At 41.8% G+C, this 23488-nt stretch overlaps 1 protein-coding gene across 1 annotated transcript; it reads right to left on the reverse strand.

The window, feature by feature from the left end:
• Positions 1-4568: 4568 nt before the first annotated feature.
• Positions 4569-9080, reverse strand: LOC133551942 (class I histocompatibility antigen, F10 alpha chain-like). Its single transcript, XM_061899155.1, has 5 exons — positions 8863-9080; positions 7913-8179; positions 7447-7725; positions 5597-6181; positions 4569-5377 (listed from the first exon to the last, which is right to left on the reverse strand). Exons 1-5 carry the CDS (start codon positions 8915-8917, stop codon positions 5352-5354), a joined length of 1212 nt encoding a protein of 403 aa, XP_061755139.1. The 5' UTR covers positions 8918-9080; the 3' UTR covers positions 4569-5351.
• Between the last annotated feature and the right edge of the window lie 14408 nt (positions 9081-23488).

The raw sequence follows: 23488 nt of genomic DNA on the forward strand, positions 1-23488 counted from the left end.
TGGGGGTCGCATTTTAATGCGGGATCGTTCCTCCAACGCAAACATAGACACTCCGGACAACAACTAAAAGGTAAGAATGATTTAATAACAAAACACTGGTACAAAAACAGACGAAAAGAAACGCGTGGCGAAAGCACAGAAGCTAATGCTAACACTAGCACAGGATCAGGTAACAAGAAATCTAGAATTACCAACGAAACAGTTGCATACCGCAAACAAGGGACCAAGACCGACTGACGGGACAAGGCAGGCTTATTTAAGGAAGTAATTAACAAAAACAGGTGTGCGTCTGGAACCCTCAGCAGGTGAAATTAATATGTTGCCATGGTGACCAAACTGACTCACAAAAAGGTACACAAACAACAAAGGGAGTCCAAACTAACAGAAAATAACTAAACTAAACATGATCCAGACTACGGATCATGACAGAAATCGGCATATAAATTTGGCAGTCATCTGCATAAAAGTGATAAAACACTCCATGTTTCTTAAAAATATCTCCAAGAGGGAGGAGATAAAGAGCGAACAGGATGGGGCCTAAAATAGATCCTTGGGGGACACCACAGTAAAGCGGGGCAGAAGAGGAGGTGGCGTCCCCCAGCCTGACAGAGAAGGACCTCTCAGACAGGTAAGATCTGAACCACTCTAACGCAGTCCCCCTGACACCCACACAGTCTCTCAGGCGGTTTAAAAGAATTGTGTGGTCGACTGTGTCAAAGGCAGCTGTAAGATCTAAAAGCACTAAAATGGCAGAGCTGCCAGAATCAGACATTAAAAGCAAGTCATTAAAAACCTTTAAAAGTGCAGATTCAGTACTGTGCAAAGCTTTGTATCCAGACTGAAATGGATCTAAAGTGCTATGTTCATCTAAAAAAGGCTGCAGTTGTGCCAGAACACATTTCTCCAAAATCTTTGACACAAAAGGTAATTTGGAAATGGGCCGATAATTTGACAAACTTGTCGGATCAAGACCTGGTTTTTTAATCAAAGGCTCAACAACAGCTTTTTTTACAAAAGGAGGGGACACAGCCAGAAATCAAGCTGCTGTTGATAATGTTCCTAACAGACGAATCATTAGTGTCCCAGATTTCTTTAAAAAATCGAGGGGGGACTGGGTCTGTGGAACATGATGAGGGTTTTAGCTTGCTGACTATTCCTGTAAGTTCAGGCATGGACACAGGCTCAAAGTGACAGAACACAGTCGAGCACTGAGTGGCCACATTAAAACTTAATGGAAAACGAGAAAGATTTGCCCGAATAGAAGCAACCTTATCATTAAAAAAGGAGAGAATTTTTTCACAAGTTTCACTTGTCATCTCCAGTGAAGTGGCTGGATTCGGTTTAAGAACATTACTAATAGTATTAAAAAGAACACGTGGCTTACTGATGCTATTTAAAATTAAGTCTGACAAATATTTTGTTTTCTCAGCTTTAACCACACTTTGATCATTTCGACAGTTTTCTTTTAAAATTTGATAGGAGACTTCCAAGTGATCCCCTTTCCACTTGCGCTCCGCCCTTCGCCACTCACGCCGAGCTGTGCGTGTGCTTTCATTGAGCCAAGGTTCCTGTTTTGGTTTGGGACGTATAGCTGTGAGGGGCGCTATACTATCCAGAATCTTAGAACATGTCGAAAGAAAAGAGTACATCAATTGTTCAGTGTCTGCAGGGTGTGATATACTCTGCATGGACTCAGTAAACAAAGGAGAAAAGGCGGCTGCGGTGTCAGACCTAATAATACGCGCATGACGCACGGCAAGCGGCTTTACATCAGGTTCAAAAGTTAAATGAAACATAACAGGACTGTGATCACTGAACACCGCATCACCAATAACAACATTGTCAACAATAAAACCATAAGACAGTACGAGGTCTAGTGTATGCCCGCGTTCGTGTGTAGAACCACACACAGACTGTACAAAGTTAAAAGAGTCAATGACATTCAGGAAGCTCCTGGATAAAGGTTCGTCTGGGCAGCAGGTGTGAATATTAAAATCACCAACAATTAAGACACGATCATATTTGGGCAGGATTTCGCCCAGAAATTCAGAAAAGTCATTTATAAAGTCTTTGCGGTACTTGGGTGGTCGATATACGACGGCACACAGGACGACATCAGAAAGACCCAGTTCAAACATGCATAGTTCGAAGCTTGAAAAGGAGGATTGCAGGCGGATCTGACGGCATTTAAAGTCATTTTTAAAAACGACTGCTAATCCTCCTCCTTTTCGGCCGGACGACCGCGGAGAATTAAAATAGGAACACTCCGGAGGCAGAAGTTCATTAAGAGCGGCGGACTCACCGACTCTCAGCCAAGTTTCTGTCAAACAGAGGAGGTCCAGTCCGCGGGAGACGAATAAATCCTTCAGGATAAATGTTTTGTTGGTCAAGGATCTTGCGTTAACAAGACTGAACTTAACGGGGGCCGGCGCGTCCAAGGCCGCTGCTAATCCAGGTGGGGCCCGACACAGAGCCCGCAGGTGGCGGGAATTCACGCCGCGTCTCCGGGGGCGGGGACAGCAGGAGCGAGGCGGGCGAGCTTCCCTCTGCAGACCGACAACAGGCACAATCCAGGACCCGGGGGGATCCAGCGAACGCGGGTGCAGGAAGAGACCAGGTACTATAAAAGTGGGTGACATTGTTATCACCAGGAAGGATGAGATCACCTACCTAGGTTCCATTCTAGAGGCTAATCTTTCCTGTGATAAAATGGCAACCAAGGTGATCAAAAAGGTCAACCAAAGAACGAGATTCCTCTACAGAATCTCCACTCTGGTCAACAAAAACACCTTGAGGATTCTAGCGGGAACTCTCATTCAACCCTTCTTCGATTACGCTTGCACCTCCTGGTACCCCAGCACCTCCAAAACCCTCAAATCTAGACTCCAAACATCCCAGAATAAGCTAATCCGGTTACTTTTAGACCTCCACCCCAGATCACACCTCAATCCAACCCACTTCTCCAAAGTGGGCTGGCTCAGGGTGGAGGACAGAGTCAAACAACTTGCACTGAGCCTAGTCTATAAAATCCGCTACACCTCCTTGATCCCGAAGTACATGTCAAACTACTTCCTTAACGTAAATGACCGCCATAACCACAACACCAGGGGGAGCTCCACAAACCACGTTAAACCCAGATTCCGATCTAACAAAGGTCTTAACTCATTCTCTTTCTATGCCACATCAATGTGGAATGCACTCCCAACAGGTGTAAAAGTAAGTGCATCTCTATCCTCCTTCAAAACCGCTCTAAAACAACACCTCCAGGCAACTTCAACACTTTACTAATACCCTCCTCCATTCACATCCCATCTCCCCGGATTATAAACAACTCAAATGTACTTCTAATGCATATACTTGTTCTTATGCTATGTGAACTCACTATGTTCTCTGCTGGCTGTACATATCCTACTAAATAAGACCTACACTGTTTCAATGTCCACATTTCTCTGTTGATGCAATTGTTGATGACTGAAGTTCTGATATCAACCAAAGCTCCTCATCCCACCCCCCGGATTGTAAATAATGTAAATAATTCAATGTACATACTATGATGATTAACTTGTGTGATGACTGTATTATGTTGATAGTATATATTTGTACCATGAATTGATTAACGTGGACCCCGACTTAAACAAGTTGAAAAACTTATTCGGGTGTTACCATTTAGTGGTCAATTGTACGGAATATGTACTGTACTGTGCAATCTACTAATAAAAGTTTCAATCAATCAATCAAAGCCAGTGGGCGAAAAAGGAATGGAGGAATCCGGCCAGGTGAGAACGCTGACTTGGACGTCGAAAAACCAACGTCGAAGTTGATCATGTCCGTGTGAGAGGGACACAGATCCAACAGTGAGTCGACAGGGACAACAAAAAACGTGAACAGCACAAAAACAAACAGAACTGACAGCGATAGACGGCAGGCCATAGCACACACTGGCGCCATCTTGGATCTCAAACAGCTCATTTAGGGGTGTTACCACACCCCTAAATGAGCTTTTGCTCTAAAAGTAGCAAACAAAATATAACGTTGAACCATGCTTTTGAAAATGTATACATTTCAATCCTGGCAAATACTGACTTTTAACAATATAAATTGTTACTTCCATGAGTTCGGTAAAGTAATTTCCTTGGGCTCCGTGAAACCACATGTTTGGGCTTGTTCTTCCACAGCTGCAGGTGGGCGGGTCCTGACGTTTTAGGTCTGATATAAACATTGGAACTGAGTTTTGCTAAATCAATGTATGTTGGAAGTCCAATCAAATTAATTTTATCACATAAAAATGTAAGTTACGAAAATATTCACACTTTTTACTTATCGATAACTCAAAAACTATAAAAATAAAAAGATTTATTGGAATAAATATAATTTTAAAAATAAAGTAAAATGGACAATACCACTGAAAGAGTTTTTACAGTGTATTAGAAAATAAACGCGACATGTCTGCAGTTGCACTAACCGAGCTGTAGTCTGTTCAAGTCTTGTGCAGGTCTACAATCTTGGGCGGCTCTTTGGTCTTGTCCATGGCGGTGGTGTAACCGTTGATGAAAGCAGCGCGAGGCGAGTGGAGGAAAAACGGATTTATTGACAGAGATGTGACACAATGTGATATTGATCATAAGCAGCGGCCATTGAAGGAAAAGAAGAAATCCTCGTCATGACGTCAAGGCCATGAAACGTGCGATTTTACAGCCACCAACGTTTGATCTTGGAAGTCTTTTAACGGCCAAAGAAGAATACATGGAATAGCGTGAGGAGCAGTCGGACGAAGAACAAAGCACATCTCCATCTCATCTCCGAGTGTGATGACGTCCCTCAGCGATGGAGACATCTCCCTGTGTTCCAGTGCACAAAGCATCCTGGAGGAAGAAGACCACTCAGCACATTCCCGACAGAAGCAGGTGAATCCAAGTTGAACATCATCTTCACACAAGAACATTTGGAGGTGCAGACAGTCCATGTGAGCTTACTCAGCCTTCAGCCGCCTGCACGTTCTCGTCGAGCTCCACGCCGCCGTGGCGAGCTGCGGGACAAACGCAAACGGTGAAGGAAGAACATCCAGAAGGTGCCTCGTCACTCACATCAGATCTTTGAGGTGTGACTTGGAAACATGACGAGTCAGCACACTTGATGTCTCATTTGGCTGATCCTCATCATGAGGACTCCTGTCAAAAGTGAGATATGCCAGACTTTGTATTGCGTGTGCTCACAGGAGGGACTTTTATTGTGAAGGAGTCAGCTCCAGTTGGGCTTTTCCGGCTAAACTTGTAACAAAGGTCCACATCAGACCTCCATGTGAGTGACGCTTCACCACGGCTTTGTTTCTTGCGGCTCAAAGAAAAGATGTTTTACTTACCAGCTGGACCGTACTGGGCTGAAATGAAAGAGAAACAAGGTGAAGTGGACTTTTCCCCTCACGTCACGCCGTGTTTCTACGTGAGAGTGTGCGCTCTGTCTCTGTGGATCTTTGAGTGTTTGGCTGGAAGGCAACTAAAAGATGGCCGCACCTTTGCAGCCCGGATGAAAGCATCAACTCACGGCCTGGACCGAGTGCACCGAGAAGAAGAAGACAGAGGACATTGGCGTCCCTCACCTTGTCTGTTTCTGTGACGCCTGACCATGACCATGATGATGATGATGATGATGATGATGGCCGCCACAGCGAGGACCGCCGCCGTGGGAGCGAGGGCGACGCTCAAGTTGTCTGTGGAGAGCAAAAAAGCACAAGTGGAGTGACAAAGCATGAAGAGGAAACCTTCATGACTACTTTGCATGCAGACGTCAAGCGTTGTCATGGTGACATGGATCAATAATGGTGACAGGTGGACTTGTGATGGGAAACATCTCCAACTAAATGTGTCTTTCTCACCTTCATGGCTTGCGTTGCTCAGGATGCTTCTTCTCTCCAGCTTGGTGACCAAGTCCTCCTTGACGCCTGACAGCTGAAACACACATTCGTACTTGCCCTCCACGTCGGCCGTCACCTCCACTTTCAGCGCCACCGACATCTGGAAGGTTCCGTCGTGGTTGGGGAGTATCTCTCCGTGCTCCACGTCCTCGAAGATCTGCTCGCCGTCTTTCCTCCAAAACAGGTCGGCACCGTCGGGGTAGAAACCTGTCGCCATGCAGCTGACCGGAGAGGACGGCGTCTTCTGGAGCAGGAACACCTCTGGAAGCTCTGCACAGGAAGTGATGTCACGTGTGAACACAGGACAACGTGGGGAGAAGGTGTGGATGGAGAGAAGGTGTGGATGGAGGTAAAGATGGAGAGAAGGTGGGGATGGAGAGAAGGTGGGGATGGAGGTAAAGATGAGGAGAAGGTGTGGCTGGAGAAAATATGGAGAAAAGGTGTGGATGGAGACAAAGAGGGAGAGCAGGTGGGGATGGAGGTAAAGATGGAGAGAAGAAGAGAATGGAAGTAAAGATGGAGAGGTGTGGATGGAGGCAAAGATGGAGAGAAGGTGTGGATTAAAGTAAAGATGGAGAGAATGTAATAACGGAGGTAAAGATGGAGAGAAAGTGAGAATGGAGGTAAATATGGAGATAACGTGTGGATGGAGGTAAAGATGGAGAAAAGATGAGAACAGAGGTAAAGATGGAGTGAAGGTGTCGATGGAAAGAAGGTGTCAATGGAGGTAAAGACAGAGAAAATGGAGGTACAGAGAGAAGATGAGAACGGAGGTAAAGATGGAGAGAAGATGAGGATGGAAGTAAAGATAGAGAGAAGGAGAGAACGGAGGTAAATATGGAGATGAGGTGTGGATGGAGGTAAAGATGGAGAGAAGTTGAGAATGAGGTAAAGATGGAGAGAAGGAGAGAATGAGATAAAGATGGAAAGTAAGAGTGGACAGCGGTAAAGATGGAGAGAAGGTGAGGATGAGGTAAAGATGGAGGGAAAAGGAGAGAACGGAGGTAAAGATGGAGAGAAGGTGAGAATGAGATAAAGATGGAGAGAAAGTGTAGATGGAGGTAAAGATGGAGAGAAAGTGAGGATGGAGGTAAAGATGGAGGGAAAAGGACAGAACGGAGGTAAAGATGGAGAGAAGGAGAGAATGAGGTAAAGATGGAGAGAAGGAGAGAATGAGATAAAGATGGAGAGTAAGAGTGGATGGAGGTAAAGATGGAGAGAATGTGAGGATGGAGGTAAAGATGGAGAAAATGTGAGGATGGAGGTAAAGATGGAGAGAAGGAGAGAATGAGATAAAGATGGAGAGTAAAAGTGGACAGAGGTAAAGATGGAGGGAAGGTGTAGATGGAGGTAAAGATGGAGGGAAAAGGAGAGAACGGAGGTAAATATGGAGAGAAGGTGTAAATTGAAGTAAAGATGGAGACAAGGTGAGAGAAAGAGAGAAGAGTATAAAGAGACAGGGTGTAATGTCAGTAATGTTCCTATAGGGGGAGTGCTAACAAGTTAAAAGGTGAAAGTACATGTTGTGTTTCTACCTGTTCTCATTAGGACCTCCTTCCCATTGTTCACATACTTCTTCAAGTAAGAAGGACATCTCTCAGTGTAGTAAAACTTATTGTGTTCTAGTAGATGTTTGTTCTGGTCCCACTTGAGTTTGCTGGGGAAAGCTTGTTGTTTTGCTGCAGTAAATGTCCATGTCTTCATGTCCAACGATATGAAATCTTCTCCATCATAACCTTCCTGATACCAACCTTTAACTTCATCAGTCTCATCATTCCATTCACATCCAGACATCCTCTGGAGAATGTGAACACCTGAGACACACACAGTGTTGTAAAGCAGAGTGACACACACACACACACACACACACACACACAGTATTAGTGTAGGTTATTATGGGATGGACAGAGACAAGTATCAGTGCAGTAATGTGTGTTTACTACAGTATAAAAAGAGTACATCAAATACATTTAAGTAGTAGAAAGTTCAACATAAACAAACCTCCAGTTTGGTTGAAACGCTTCTTAAGAACTTCAAGGTTGTGTTTGTCCCTCAACTCACTATCAACACTGATCTCTGTTTGTCTCTGCCAGTATTTTGGATTCTCTGCTGTGATTTTGTTCATCCAGTCTTGTTTGGCTTCTGCTTTCCTGCTGTTGCTGTCATAGTGAGAAATCTGAACTCCATCAACATAACCAACACTCACAAACTCTGGGAAGTTTGGAACTTGAGAGGACGCAGTTTGGAAATACTGCAGCGTGTGAATCACTGAAAGAAGAAAACAACAACAGGATGACTTTTTATTATTTAGTTTCATGTTCAACAATCTTGCACTGTGAATATTTTAGCTCCTTCCGTCTTCAGTCGGGTCTCAAAGTGAACATCAAACACTGCTAGATATCACAGTCAAGACTCACATGTTCTATGACAAATACAACACATTAATAATATTACTAACATCTGTTGACGGTTTGAACATTTTGAAAATAAACATATATTTTCTACAATGGAGGCTGAATAAAAAGTACAACAGAGTTGAACACAACCTGTTCTGCCCATTTGATGTCGACTCTTACTGACATCTTGTGGCGGGGTGATGTTACTACACTTGATTAGTTTCTGACACTTCCGTGTTTGAAGATTTGTGTTCGTTCTTACAAGCCTTGGAAAAAATAAGTCTTTGAACAAGAAACACTAAAGTGAAAATAAATAAAGAGCTTAAATGGATTTATCTGCTTCTGTAACCTTATTGGAACATTTTGAATGTTTACTAGGAAAAAGGGAAAACAATAAAATATGTTTAAAAAGAACCAGGATTAAGTAAAAAAAGGGCTTGAATAATACAAAAATTAATTAATTAATAAGTAACAGAAACTATCAGAAGTCAAATAAGTGAAGGCACAAAGAGGATTTATGAGTAAAATATTAATAAACTTATAAAAAGGACTTACCAGGCGTCACCCTGTGCATTTGCACGACCAGAAGAAAGAATAAAAACAAGTTCATGATGTCAGCGCGAAACAAAAAGATGTTTGCCACTTTTAATCCCGCAGAGAAAGACAAAAGTGACGAACACTCGCTTGACTCGCAAACAGGAAAAATGAACCAGGAACTGTCGAGGCTCTTTTTATAATACTCCACCTGAGCCAATGAGGAGTCAGCATTCTGTGACGTCACAGTGAGGAGAGAAAACGAAACGCTATTCTGCACAGAAAAGTGGCAGCAGTCAACTGACAAGAAGTCTTCTACTGGACTCACTAGAGAGCGCCCCTTGTGGCCACGTCAGGTAAATGCTTGTGTGGCTTTTCTGGGAAATCACGTGACTTGACAACAAAAAGGTGTGTCAAGTTGGCCGCCAAACTTGGAAAGAAAAGAAAGAAAGAGGAATGAAGGTGAGATTGAGAGTTAAAAGTAATGACAGGGCTGGAACATCCGATCAGTGATCGTATTGTAGTCCTCTCAAGAAAGCATCAATACAAATAATGATTGATAGACATAAAGTCGCTACACCGCAGGACATCCTCACTTCTTTTTATTTCACGTCTTAACTTTCACCTCCGTTATGTCTCCCAAGCGTGAGGCGTCCCTGCTGGGGTAACGGGACACGCATCTGCCTCGCATGGGTTCGATTCCCGGCCAGGGTTGCATCAGGAAGTTTCATCCTGAGTAAAAAAGTCAGCAGAAAGCCTTCATGAGATGGACTCGCTGTGGCCAAAGTGCTGAACGTGGGGGAAAAGTGTGAGGCAGACGCTTCTGCTGGCAGAATATCAAAGAAAGTGAAAGTAAAAGTAGACACGGTAAAGCCAAACATTAAACTCGATGGTGATTATTTTAATTTTAATTTTGTCGTACCTGTCAAAGGTGAACACACTTATCCACGTAGGTGAGTAGTAACGAGTTACATTTACTTAGATAAGAAACACAACTTTTACTTTGCTATATAACATATTCAATATATGTATAAAAATATACATTTAGGCCTCCACTCAGGCTTCATCCCAGGGACCCCAAAGGATTTTGGTCAAAAAAATATTTAAAATGTGTCATTATTTTGTATTATTATTATTCCAGGTTTATCAATCAATGTATTTTATTTCGGCAATCTTCACATAAAACAAAGAACAACAACAAAAAAAGAAAAAAAACACTCATTTGAGCAATGATTGAGCCAAAAGGGTGTAGGTTGAAGCAACGCTTACATAAACCTACCCCATCACAACAAGAACAAGGTTCAAAATATATAAAATCTAAAACATGCTTCACTTATATTACTTTTTTTTTAAACAATATATAAGCAACATATATGTAGCACACGTCTCATATACACAGTTTAACATTTAAATCAAACATATACATTTGTACACTTATATATATATATATATATACATATATATTATATATACACAATTTATTTAAATTCCATATAAAGTGGTAATATATACATTTTAATATAACCTATATGTATAATTATGAAATCATAAATTGTATTTATATACATATTATATACTATTGTCTTTCTAAAACAATGTTTGCTCTTCTTTCTTATACTTACTCATGATAAATGATTTAAAAAGCTTTTTAAACTGGTTTATGTTGGTGCTGTGTTTTATTTCATCCTTTAAACAGTTCCATATTTTAACCCCTGCTATTGTTATACTCATTCGTTTCTGCGTTGTTCTACAATATTGGATCTTAAAAAGTAGTTCTCCTCTTAAATTATAATTCCCTTCTCTTTGTAAAAAATCTTCTGTAACCCTGTTGGAAGTCAATCTTTACTTGCTTTATAAATCATTTGGGCAGTCTTGAGTTGGATGAGATCTGGTAGTTTTAAATCAAATGTTTTTATAAATAATCCATTAGTGTGTTCTCGGGGTCCTGTGTTATGTATCAGTCTGATGGCCCTTTTGGCATTATGAATAGTGGTTGGATGTTCGTCCTGTATGTATTTCCCCAAACTTCTAGACAGTAACTCAAATATGGTAAAACAAGTGTTCAATAAAGAGTGTGTAATGTTTTTTGATGAAGAATGTGCCTTGTTTTACCCAGGACAGCAATACTTCTGGCCAACTTCCCTTTGATGTATGAAATGTGTGACTTCCCTTTGATGTATGCAATGTGTGACTTCCAGCAGATCCTGTGGTCCAAGATCACACCCAAAAATTTGATTTTGTTTACTCTTTCTATACTTACATTGTCTATATATAACTTTACATCTGTATCATTTATCTTATTTCCAAATAACATAAAGTTAGTTTTATTTAGGTTTAATGATAATTTATTAGCATCAAACCATTTTTTTAGTTTACACATCTCCATGGTGACGGTCCTCAGGAGCTGCTGCAAGTCCACATCAGAACAGAGTACATTGGTGTCATCCGCCAATAACACATATTTAAGGTTTTCAGTTACTTTACAAATATCATTTATATACATGATGAACATCTTGGGCCCTAAGACTGACCCCTGTGGTACCCCACATTTAATATTTAACCAACATGATTTTTTTTGTGATATCTGTACAAACTGCTTTCTATCAGATAAATAACTTTTTATCCATTCCAGAACAATACCCCTAAAACCATATTTTTCCATTTTTCTAATAAGAATACTATGGTCTACTGTATCAAAAGCCTTCTTAAGATCTAAGAATACTCCTATTGTATATTTATTTTTATCAATACTATCAGTTATTTCTTCAATTAAATCAATTGATCGATTATTCCTGAAACCATACTGCCTATCTGTTAATAATTCATTTTTTTCTACAAAGCCATCGAATCTATTTATAAATATTTTTTCTAATATTTTGGAGAACTGTGGTAATATTGAGATTGGTCTGTAGTTTGTGAATAAGTGTCCGTCTCCCGCTTTGTGAATAGGAACAACTTTTGCAATTTTCATTAGTTGAGGAAATACTCCCATTTCAAATGAAAGGTTAAATAGATACGCTAATGGAGCACTAATTCCATCTATCACATACTTTAAAGTTTGCATGTCTATATCATCCACATCTTTGCTTGTTTTGTTCTTAAAACTTTTGACTATGTCCCTGATTTCTCTTTCTACTACTGGTTTTAAAAACATTGTTTTAGGGTTTGGGTCGATATAATCTGCTGCATCTATTTTTGTCCCTTCTACCTTTATCTCTTCTGCTAGTTTCGGTCCAATATTTATAAAATAATCATTAAATGTATTTACTATCACCTCCTTATCCTTAATCATGTTGTTATTTTCCACAAAGTATGGTGGGTATTGTTTATCATCAGTTTTATTTCTAATAACACCATTTAATATTTTCCATACACCTCTTATATTATTCTTGTTATATTCCAGTTTATTTATATAATAATCTTTTTTACACATTCTGATTATATTGATTAGTTTATTTTTATATTTTTTATATTTATTTTCATTTACTAAAGTTCTATTTTTTATAAATTCCTTATATAAAATATTCTTTTTTTACAGGCATTTTGGAGTTTAAATCCGTAGATCAACATTAGGTCTATCTGTCAATATAACCTTTTCAAAGATTTAAGTTGTATGCCCTTTTTGTCAAAGAAAACCCTGTTTTGTTATGGAAAAAACCACAAAATATGCAATAGTTTCCCCCAATAGAATTTTAAAGTGGAATATTTGAGAGTATATAATAATTGGAGGCTTAAAAATTTCAACGCATCAATCAATCAATCAATGTTTATTTATATAGCCCTAAATCACAAATGTCTCAAAGGACTGTACAAACCACTACGACTACGACATCCTCGGAAGAACCCACATAAGAGCAAGGAAAACTCACACCCAGTGGGACGCCAGTGACAATGACTATGAGAAACCTTGGAGAGGACCTCAAATGTGGGCAACCCCTCCCCCCTCCCCTCTAGGGGACCAAAAGCAATGGATGTCGACCAGGTCCAACATGATAATGTGAAAGTTCAATCCATAGTGGCTCCAACACAGCCGCGGGAGTTCAGTTCAAAGCGGATCCAAGACTGCAGCGAGAGTCCCGTCCACAGGAAACCATCCCAAGCGAGGCGGATCAGCAGCGTAGAGATGTCCCCAACCGATACACAGGTGAGCGGTCCATCCTGGGTCTCGACTCTGGACAGCCAGTATTTCATCCATGGTCATCGGACCAGACCCCCTCCACAAGGGGGGGGATGACCCTCATTAACTAATAACGTTTTGGGAGACAATGATCTGATGTTTAGAAAACCCAATATTATAGGTAGTGGGCGGTTTTAAGGAGTTGTTGATAAAATTATCCGTAGTAGCAATATTAATAATGTTGCGTTTATTATGCGCAGTGCACTTAAAATAATTACGACCATATCTAGGAATTGATATGACGGGAATTTTCAGATTGTCTACTTGGTGCTGCGATAAACTGAACGCATCATAATTTGCCACCTCAGTAGAACGCATGTCTAACTCTGACGTAGTCATAGTCATAGCAGAAAAACCATTATGTGAGTTGTGTATTATTCTAAGAAAATTGCTATGTGTACAGGGTTTATCCAGCCTGGCGCTGGCTAGTTCTAACTTAACTGACTCCATACCCAGTCTAGCAGGCTCTGTAATTGCCTGTGACCGGGCTTGCACTAGTGCAGTTAGTCAAATGTGGCTCAATGCGAAATCTATGTTCCGAGATTAGAGGATAGCGCCTTTCTGGTTAGGGTGAAGGCCGTCTCTCCTCAGCAAGCCAGGTTTGCCCCAGAAAGAGGGACAATTATCAATAAACGTAAATCCCTGTTGTCTACAGAAGCTATCCAGCCACTTGTTAAGAGAGACTAATCTGCTATATCTCTCATCATTGCCTCTCCCAGGCAGGGGGCCAGAGACAATTACTCGATGCCTGGACATCTTTCTAGCGAGATTACAAGCCCTGGTTATGTTTCTCTTTGTAATCTCTGATTGTCTCATCCTAACGTCATTGGAGCCAACGTGTACAACTATGTTCACATAACTAGTGGTGCGGTTAGCCATTCGTACGTGTTTACTAGGCCTGTTGCGAGTCAGCTCCCTAAGATTAGCTTCAATGTCAGGTGCTCTGCCCCCGGGAATACACTTAATTGTGGCTGGTTTGCTAAGCTTTATGTTTCGGGTGATGGAGTAAATTAAACATTGATTTGAATTTATTATTATTTTTTTAGCAATGACACCAAAAAAAATCCTACTAAAATCATTGGGGATCCAAAAGTGTCCTACTCATTAGAAATAAAATTTAGAAAATATATTTTTTTACTGTTTACTTTAAACACAATTGTCTTCAGATCAACTTAAGATACATCCGTCAATTATATATATATATATATATATATATATATATATATATATATATATATATATATATATATATATATATCCATCCATCTACCATCCATCTTTTTCCACTTATCCGAGGTCGGGTCGCGGGGGCAACAGCCTAAGCAGGGAAACCCAGACTTCCCTCTCCCCAGCCACTTCGTCTAGCTCTTCCCGAGAGCTAGACGAGGATCCCGAGGCGTTCCCAGGCCAGACGGAAGACATAGTCTTCCCAACGTGTCCTGGGTCTTCCCCGTGGCCTCCTACCAGTTGGACGTGCCCTAAACACCTCCCTAGGGAGGCGTTCAGGTGGCATCCTGACCAGATGCCCGAACCACCTCATCTGACTCCTCTCGATGTGAAGGAGCAGCGGCTTTACTTTGAGTTCCTCCCGGATGGCAGAGATTCTCACCCTATCTCTAAGGGAGAGCCCCGCCACACGGCGGAGGAAACTCATTTCGGCCGCTTGTACCCGTGATCTTATCCTTTTGGTCATGACCCAAAGATCATGACCATAGGTGAGGATGGGAACGTAGATCGACCGGTAAATTGAGAGCTTTGCCTTCTGGCTCAGCTCCTTCTTCACCACAACGGATCGGTACAACGTCCGCATTACTGAAGACGCCGCACTGATCCGCCTGTCGATCCCACGATCCACTCTTCACTCACTCGTGAACAAGACTCCTAGGTACTTGAACTCCTCCACTTGGGGCAGGGTCTCCTCCCCAACCCGGAGATGGCATTCCACCCTTTTCCGATCGAGAACCATGGACTCGGACTTGGAGGTGCTGATTCTCATTCTGGTCGCTTGACACTCGGCTGCAAACCGATCCAGTGATAGCTGAAGATCCCGGTCAGATGAAGCCATCAGGACCACATCATCTCCAAAAAGCAGAGACCTAATCCTGCGGTCACCAAACCGGAACCCCTCAACGCCTTGACTGCTTCTAGAAATTCTGTCCTTAAAAGTTAAGAACAGAATCGGTGACAAAGGACAGCCTTGGCGGAGTCCAACTCACACTGGGAATGTGTTCGACTTACTGCCGGGAATGCGGAACAAACTCTGGCACTGATCGTACAGGGAGCGGACCGCCACAATAAGACAGTCCGATACCCCGTACTCTCTGAGCACTCCCCACAGGACTTCCCGAGGGACACGGTCGAATGCCTTCTCCAAGTCCACAAAGCACATGTAGACTGGTTGGGCAAACTCCCATGCATATATACATATATATATATATATATATATATACAGTGAAGAAAATAAGTATTTGAACACCCTGCTATTTTGCAAGTTCTCCCACTTAGAAATCATGGAGGGGTCTGAAATGTTCATAATAGGTGCATGTCTACTGTATGAGAGAGAACCTAAAAAGAAAAATCCAGAAATCACAATCAATGATTTTTTTAACAATTTATTTGTGTGATAAAGCTGAAAATAAGTATTTGAACACCAACTTTAATATTTGGTAGAGTAGCCTTTGTTTGCAATTACAGAGGACAAACGTTTCCTGCAGTTCTTCACCAGGTTTGTACAGACTGCAGGAGGGATTTCGGCCCACTCCTCCACACAGATCTTCTCTAGATTAGTCAGGTTTCTGGGCTGTCGCTGAGTAACACAGACTTTCAGCTCCCTCCAAAGATTTTCAATTAGATTTAGGTATGGAGACTGGCTAGCCCACTCCAGAACCTTGATATGGTTCTTACGAAGCCACTTTTTTGGTTTTCCTGGCTGTGTGCTTTGGGTCCTTGTTATGTTGGAAGATCCAGCCACGACTCATCTTCAATGATCTGACTGAGTGAAGGAGGTTTTGGGCCAAAATCTCACAATACATGGCTGCAGTCATCCGCTCCTTAATACAGTACAGTCGTCCTGTCCCATGAGCAGAAAAACACCCCCAAAGCATGATGCTACCACCCCCATGCTTCACAGTAGAGATGGTGTTCTTGGGATGGTACGCATCATTCTTCTTCCTCCAAACACGCATAGTGGAATTATGAGCAAAAAGGTCAATTTTGGTCTCATCTGTCCACAAAACTTTCTCCCATGACTCCTCTGGATCATCCAAAATGGTCTTTGGCAAACTTAAGACGGGCCTTAACATGTGCTGGTTTAAGCAGGGGAACCTTCCGTGCCATGCATGATTTTAAACCATGACGTCTTAGTGTATTACCAACAGTCACCATGGAAACAGTGGTCCCAGCTCTTTTCAGGTCATTGACCAAGTCCTGCCGTGTAGTCCTGGGCTGATTCCTCACCTTTCTTAGCATCATTGAGACCCCACGAGGTGATATCTTGCAAGGGGTTCCACTCCGATCGAGATTGACCGTCATGTTTAGTTTCTTCCATTTTCTAATGATTGCTCCAACAGTGGACCTTTTTTCACCAAACTGTTTGGCAATTTCTCCAGAGCCCTTTCCATCCTTGTGGAGTTGTACCATTTTGTCTCTGGTGTCTTTGGACAGCTCTTTGCTCTTAGCCATGCTGAATGTTTGGGTCTTACTGATTGTATGGGGTGGACAGGTGTCTTTATGCAGCTAACGACCTCACACAGGTGCACCTGATTCAGGATCATTCAGTGGAGTGGAGGAGGACTTTTAAAGGCGGACTAACAGGTCTTTGAGGGTCAGAATTCTAGCTGATAGACCGGTGTTCAAATACTTATTTTCAGCTGTATCAAACATATAAATTGTTAAAAATTCATAGATTGTGATTTCTGGATTTTTCGTTTTAGGTTCTCTCTCATACAGTGGATATGTACCTACTGTGAAAATTTAAGACCCCTCCGTGACTTCTAAGTGGGAGAACTTGCAAAATAGCAGGGTGTTCAAACACTTATTTTCTCAACTGTGTGTGTATATATATATATATATATATATATATATATATATATATATATATATATATATATATATATATATATACTATATTGCCAAAAGTATTTGGCCACCTGCCTTTACTCACATATGAACTTGAAGTGCCATCCCATGGAATTGTCCAAAATGTTTTGCTATCCTGGAGCAGTCAACGTTCATTTCACTGTAACAAAGGGGCCAACTCCTGAAAAACAACCCCACACCTTAATTCCTCCTCCACCAAATTTCACATACGGCCCAATGCAGTCCGAAATGTAGCGTTCTCCTGGCAACCTCCAAACCCAGACTGGTCCGTGAGACTGCCAGATGGGAAAGCATGATTCATCAGTCCGGAGACTGCGATGAGGTGGCGACTTGTCCAGGGTGTACCCCGCCTTCCGCCCGATTGTAGCTGAGATAGGCGCCAGCGACCCCAAAAAGGGAATTGGTGGCAGAAAATGGATAGATGGATGGATCAGTCCAGAGAAGGAGTCTCCACTGCTCTAGAGTCCAGTGGCGACATGCTATACACCACTGCATCCAATGCTTTGCATTGGCCTTGGTGATTTATGGCTTAGATTCAGCTGCCTGGCCATGGAAACCCATTCCATGAAGCTCTCTGCGTACTGTACTTGGGCTAATTGAAAGGTTTGGAGCTCTGTAGCAACTGACTGTGCATAAAGTCTTTGCACCATGCGCTTCAGCGTCCGCTGACGTCTCTTGTCAGTTTACGTGGCTGAGTTGCTGTTGTTCCCAAACCCTTCACTTTTCTTGTAATAAAGTCGACTTTGGAATATTTAGGAGCGAGGAAATTTCACGACTGGATTTGTTGCACAGGTGGCGTCCTATGACAGTTTCACGCTGGAAATCACTGAAAGCGGCCCATTCTTTCACAAATGTTTGTAGAAACAGTCTCCATGCCTAAGTGCTTGATTTGATACACCGGGCCAAGTGATTAGGACACCTGATTCTCATCATTTTGATGGCTGGCCAAATACTTTATAGAATGTTTTATCGAAAGCATGTTTTATTGATATTATATGTCCATCGCGATATGTTTCGATATCATTTTAACGCTCTGCCGTGGCTTTCTATTGTGTGCGTGCGTGTGTTTTTTGTTTTGTTTTTTTTAATGGAGGTGCCAACCCTCCCCCCACCTCGCTGTCGGCCAGCAATGTTATCGCCGGCGAGTTGTTGCCAGCCGGGTGGATGACTTCAGGGAAGCTTTAAAAAAAAAAAAAAAAGCGCCGAACCTGCACCGTTCAGACTCAGCAATGAAGCCGGAGAACGCGACGCTCTTCGCTTCCCCGACAATAAAAGTCGAGTCACCCCGCGGTAGTTGGCCGCCGCAGACGGGGAGATTAACCGTTGGCACCACGCTGATAACGGGCGGGTGATTTGTGGCGCTGAAGCCGTCAACACGAGGAGGCGCATTAGTGGAATGATCCCCGGCTGGAGCTGCGTGTTCCAGCAGGCCCTCGTTACAAGGACCACGTGGGAGCGCCCGCGCGGGCCTTAATTGTGTCGGCGAGTCAGCGTTTTTTTCAAAGTTGACCTCTTTTTCAAGACCTCTGCAGTTAGTTTGCAGAATTGTATTTACAACTACGGATGGGTGCTGTTAACATCTGAACCCAAACCGTATATCGTCACCAAAATGTCCATCTATCTTACTCCCGGTACCAGGCAATCAATACCAGTACTCAAAGGTACTGATTATTGGTGCTTTTGTGTGTGTTAAAGGCCTACTGAAACCTACTACTAGCGACCACGCGGTCTGATAGTTTATATATCAATGATGAAATATTAACATTGCAACACATGCCAATACGGCCTTTTTAGTTTACTAAATTGCAATTTTAAATTCCATGCCGAAGTATCTGTCACGCCTGTAAGTTATGTTTTGGTCATGCAATGTTTAGTTTTTGGACATTTAGTCACGTTTTGCACTTCCTGGTTTTGTTTGTATATATATATATATATATGTATTATTGGTGTTTATGTTTTTTCTTTTATAGGCCCTGCTTTATAGAAGAAAAACATTTTTTTTTTAATATGGCAAACACAAAATATGCAACATTTTCCCCCAAAAAACATCTCAAAGTGGAATATTTAATGTGACGTCGTTGGAGCCTTGAATAGGTCAATAATCCATAATGACGCTGATTTTGATTTATTATTATGTTTTTAGTAAACAACAGCCTAGATGGCAGCTTTGTGTTATTAGAGTAAACATTGCAACATTTTCTTGTCACATTTCACCTGTTTGCTCTTTTATAGCACTTTTTCGGTTTGTTATTTTTTTAATCGTATTTTTAGAATGTGCTTAGGGCCGTTAAAAAATTACCCCCGGGCCGCAGTTTGGACACCCCTGTACGAGGATGACAGGGGATGCAAAACAATAACACATGCCCTTCTTATTTATGATTTACTTTTTAAATTTGATCTCAGTTCTGTACAATGCTGCTGGAATTTTTAATTTTCCCGAGGCTCTACTGAAGGAATCAATAAAGTACTATCCATCTATCTATCCTCGCTCATCCATGCGGACTTGGCTCTCTTGGTTGCTTTGTTGGGTCTGCTCCTGTCTCCGGCCATACTCCCCCCACCACAGCAGACGTTGGCGTGGAACACCACAGAGTGTATATGTTTGTTTTTTGTTGTTGTTTTACTTTTGCGTCTGGTTGCATCAGCTCTCATCTTTTAAAGTCTTTAATGTCCTTTGTGTTCTTTGACGATTCTTTCTTACACACATGTTTATGTGTGCTATGGCTATGAGTTTTTTTCCCCTTGGCCTCAGTCTGGACCCCCTCTACAGGGGCCCAGATGTTTGCTGTTGCACAAGCATGGGATAAAGTGTGTAACTTTTTGTCTGTAAAATACATCATTGCAGTTTTTTTTATTAGCATGGATGTAATCTAGGAACAACATTTCATAATTAATATTCAAAACCCCAAACCAGTGAAGTTGGCACGTAGTGTAATTCGTAAAATAAAAACAGAATACAATGATTTGCAAATCCTTTTCAACTCATATTCAATTGAATAGACTGCAAATACAAGATATTTAATGTTCGAACTGAGAAACGTATTTTTTTTTGGGCAAATATTTATCATCTTAGAAATTAATGCCAGCAAAACAGTGCAAAAAAAGTTGGCACAAGGGCATTTTTTACCACTGTGTTACATGGCCTTTCCTTTTAACAACACTCAGTAAACGTTTGGGAACTGAGGAGACTGATTTTTTAAATTTTCCAGGTGGAATTATTTCCCATTCGTGCTTGATTTACAGCTTAAGTTGTTCAACAGTCCGGGATCTCGTTTGTGGTATTTTAGGCTTCATAATGTGCCACACATTTTCAATGGGAGACAGGTCTGGACTACAGGCAGGCCAGTCCAGTACACTCCTCTTTTACTACAAAGCCACACTGTTGTAACACGTGGCTTGGCATTGTCTTGCTGAAATAAGCAGGGGCGTCCATGATAACGTTGCTTGGATGACAACATATGTTGCTCCAAAACCTGTATGTACCTTTCAGCATTAATGGTGCCTTCACAGATGTGCAAGTTACCCATGCCTTGGGCATCACAGATGCTGGCTTTTAGACTTTGCGCCTAGAACTATCCGCATGGTTCTTTTCCTCTTTGATCTGGAGGACACAACGTCCACAGTTTCCAAAAAACAATTTGAAATGTGGACTCGTCAGACCACACAACTCTTTTACACTTTGCATCAGTCCATCTTGGATAAGCTTGGGTTTAGCGACGCTGGCAGAATTTCTGGGTGTTGTTGATAACAGGCTTTCGCTTTGAATAGTACAGTTTTAACTTGTACTTACAGATGTAGCAACCAACTGTAGTTACTGACAGTGGTTTTCTGAAGTGTTCCTGAGCCCATGTGTGGTGATAACCTTTACACACTGATGCCACTTTTTGATGCAGTACCGCCTGAGGGATCAAAGGTCAAGGGGATTCAATGTTGGTTTTCAGCTTTGCTGCTTACGTGCAGGGATTTACCCAGATTCTCTGAACCTTTTGATTATATTACGGAACACAGATGGTGAAATCCCTAAATTCCTTGAAATAGCTAGTTGAGAGATGTTGTTTTTAAACATTTGTTCATGAAGTGGTGACCCTCGCCCCATCCTTGTTTGTGAATGACCGAACATTTCATGGAAGCTGCTTTTATACTCAATCATGGCACCCACCTATTCCCAATTAGCCTGTTCACTTGTGGGATGTTTCAAATAAGTGTTTGATGAGCATTCCTCGACTTTCTCAGTCTTTTTTGCCACTTGTGCCATATTTTTTCAAACATGTTGCAGGCAATTCCAAATGAGCTAATACTTCAAAAAATAAAGTTTCCAGTTTGAATGTTTAGTACCATGTCTTTGCAGTCTATTCAATTGAATATGGGTTGAAAAAGGTTTGTAAATCATTGTTTTTTGTTTTTATTTACCATTTACACAACGTCCCAACTTCATTGGTCTTGGGTTTTGTATATTGAAAAAAAGAACATTATTAAAAAAAAAATAAAGGCCACAAAAACGCATCAATCAAATTGGTTGTAATTAGCCCCTTAAGTCCTTTAGCAGCTATAAAATGATGTTGCTGAAAAGACGATATCTGTAAAATGTGTGTCTGTGGAGCACAAGCACTGATCCTGCAGCCGTGTGTGGAACTGTCAGTGTGCCCAGTTACTAAATAAAAACTAAATAGTGCTGGCACGACAGCGGTGAGTGTTGATAAATCATATTGGGCGTGATAAATAATTATATTCGCATTTCCTCCCAGTATTGTGGGAGTTTTAATGATCAGCATATATTTTGCATGTTAATGAAGACAGAGACCCAAAATGTATTGCACGCCTTATTCTGCTCACTTAAGAGACACAATCCACTTTGCACAGGTTTAGTAGATCAGCTCTGCGTGTGCTATCGGGTTTGCACGTGTTTTAGTACACGCAAACCTTTAATAAATCAGGCCCTATGAGTCCAACTCCATCCTGGAGACGAGGATTGCACTTTGTCAGGCCTCTACCTTCACACCTGTGCAACTTGGGTGTGCCACCTGAAGACTAAGCTCAAAATAACCACAAGAAGGTGCCAATCTCTCAGGAGGGGAAGTAAAAATATAAAAGTGAAATCAACTCAATAAAGTATCCTTGATCCACATTTTTCCCACCATCACTACATTTATCTTAACTTGATGGCCTAATTCTTAAACTGAATGTTCACCTTTTGTAGGACTTCACACACAATAGTCAATATTTACACCACTGACAAGTACAATCCACTTATGAGCAAAACAAAAACATTCTTCTCAAACTAGTTTATCAACAAGTCAGCTGCGTCATGCCTCAAAGTTTCCGCCTCCTCCACTTATTCACACACAGAGAAACTTAACAGCACTGCCTACACTCTAGACCAGGGGTCTCAAACTCAATTTACCAGGGGGCCACTGGATGCAGAGTCTGAGTGAGGCTGGGCCGCAAGAAAATATATATATATTTTTTTTTTGCATACTCCTCAGCATGTCTAGTTGTATAATGACGTTTCAAATTGTATCCCTTGTGCAACTTTCTGGGTGCAAATAAGACACGTCGGGGTGCCCCTGTGCTCAACAAAGAAATATCGCATCTCCCACTTTTCCTGGAATTGTCTTTGCTCATCACTAACCCTTCTCTTCACTGCAGGCTTTGAAAAAGACATGTTTGGGGTTGTGGAATATATTTGTATTTAGCCCACGCACGGAGAATAATGTTGTTTCCGCAATGTGCGTCGCTCCACTTTTCCTCCCTACAGCAACACGGCGGTCGGCGGATAATAGCCGGGAAAGTACCGGGATAGCGAGCGCAAAAAAGTGACGGCTCCCGGAGTGTTTATATGTAGTGTTCATCGTGTGAGGCAATGCAAACTAAACAAGAAAAAAAAAAGCAAATAACGGTTTGAATCGGTCCAGGTTATCGGGGACTGTTATTACTGACGGACAGGTGTCGCGGTGTGACTGCAGCCAGGCACCTAAGAGAACCCCCGTCTCCATGACAACGTCTCTGTCGCTTTCACTCATTTGCAGCTTTTCCACTAACGCAGGGTAGGCAACCCAGAACGTTGAAAGAGCCATTTTGGACCCGAATAACACAACGCTGTCAAGCGCCGTTCATATAAAACTTGCGGGCCGCACTAACATTAAAGGCCTACTGAAATGAGATTTTCTTATTTAAACGGGGATAGCAGGTCCATTCTATGTGTCATACTTGATCATTTCCAGATATTGCCATAGTTTTGCTGAAGGATTTAGTAGAGAACATCAACGATAAAGTTAGCAACTTTGGTGCTGATAAAAAAGCCTTGCCTGTACTGGAAGTAGCAGACGATGTGCGCGTGACGTCACGGGTTGTGGAGCTCCTCACATCTGAACA

The sequence above is a fragment of the Nerophis ophidion genome, linkage group LG04 (assembly GCF_033978795.1).
Source record: "Nerophis ophidion isolate RoL-2023_Sa linkage group LG04, RoL_Noph_v1.0, whole genome shotgun sequence".
Lineage (NCBI taxonomy): Eukaryota > Metazoa > Chordata > Actinopteri > Syngnathiformes > Syngnathidae > Nerophis > Nerophis ophidion.

What these genes read in the sequence shown, in the direction of transcription:
- LOC133551942 (XM_061899155.1), bottom strand. Translation starts at nt 8,917, where the DNA reads ATGAACTTGTTTTTATTCTTTCTTCTGGTCGTGCAAATGCACAGGGTG. An exon ending in GCGTTTCAACCAAACTGGAG is followed by an intron (nt 7,726 to 7,912) that starts GTTTGTTTATGT and finishes TGTGTGTCTCAG; the next exon opens with GTGTTCACATTCTCCAGAGG. An exon ending in GGAGGTCCTAATGAGAACAG is followed by an intron (nt 6,182 to 7,446) that starts GTAGAAACACAA and finishes CTTCCTGTGCAG; the next exon opens with AGCTTCCAGAGGTGTTCCTG.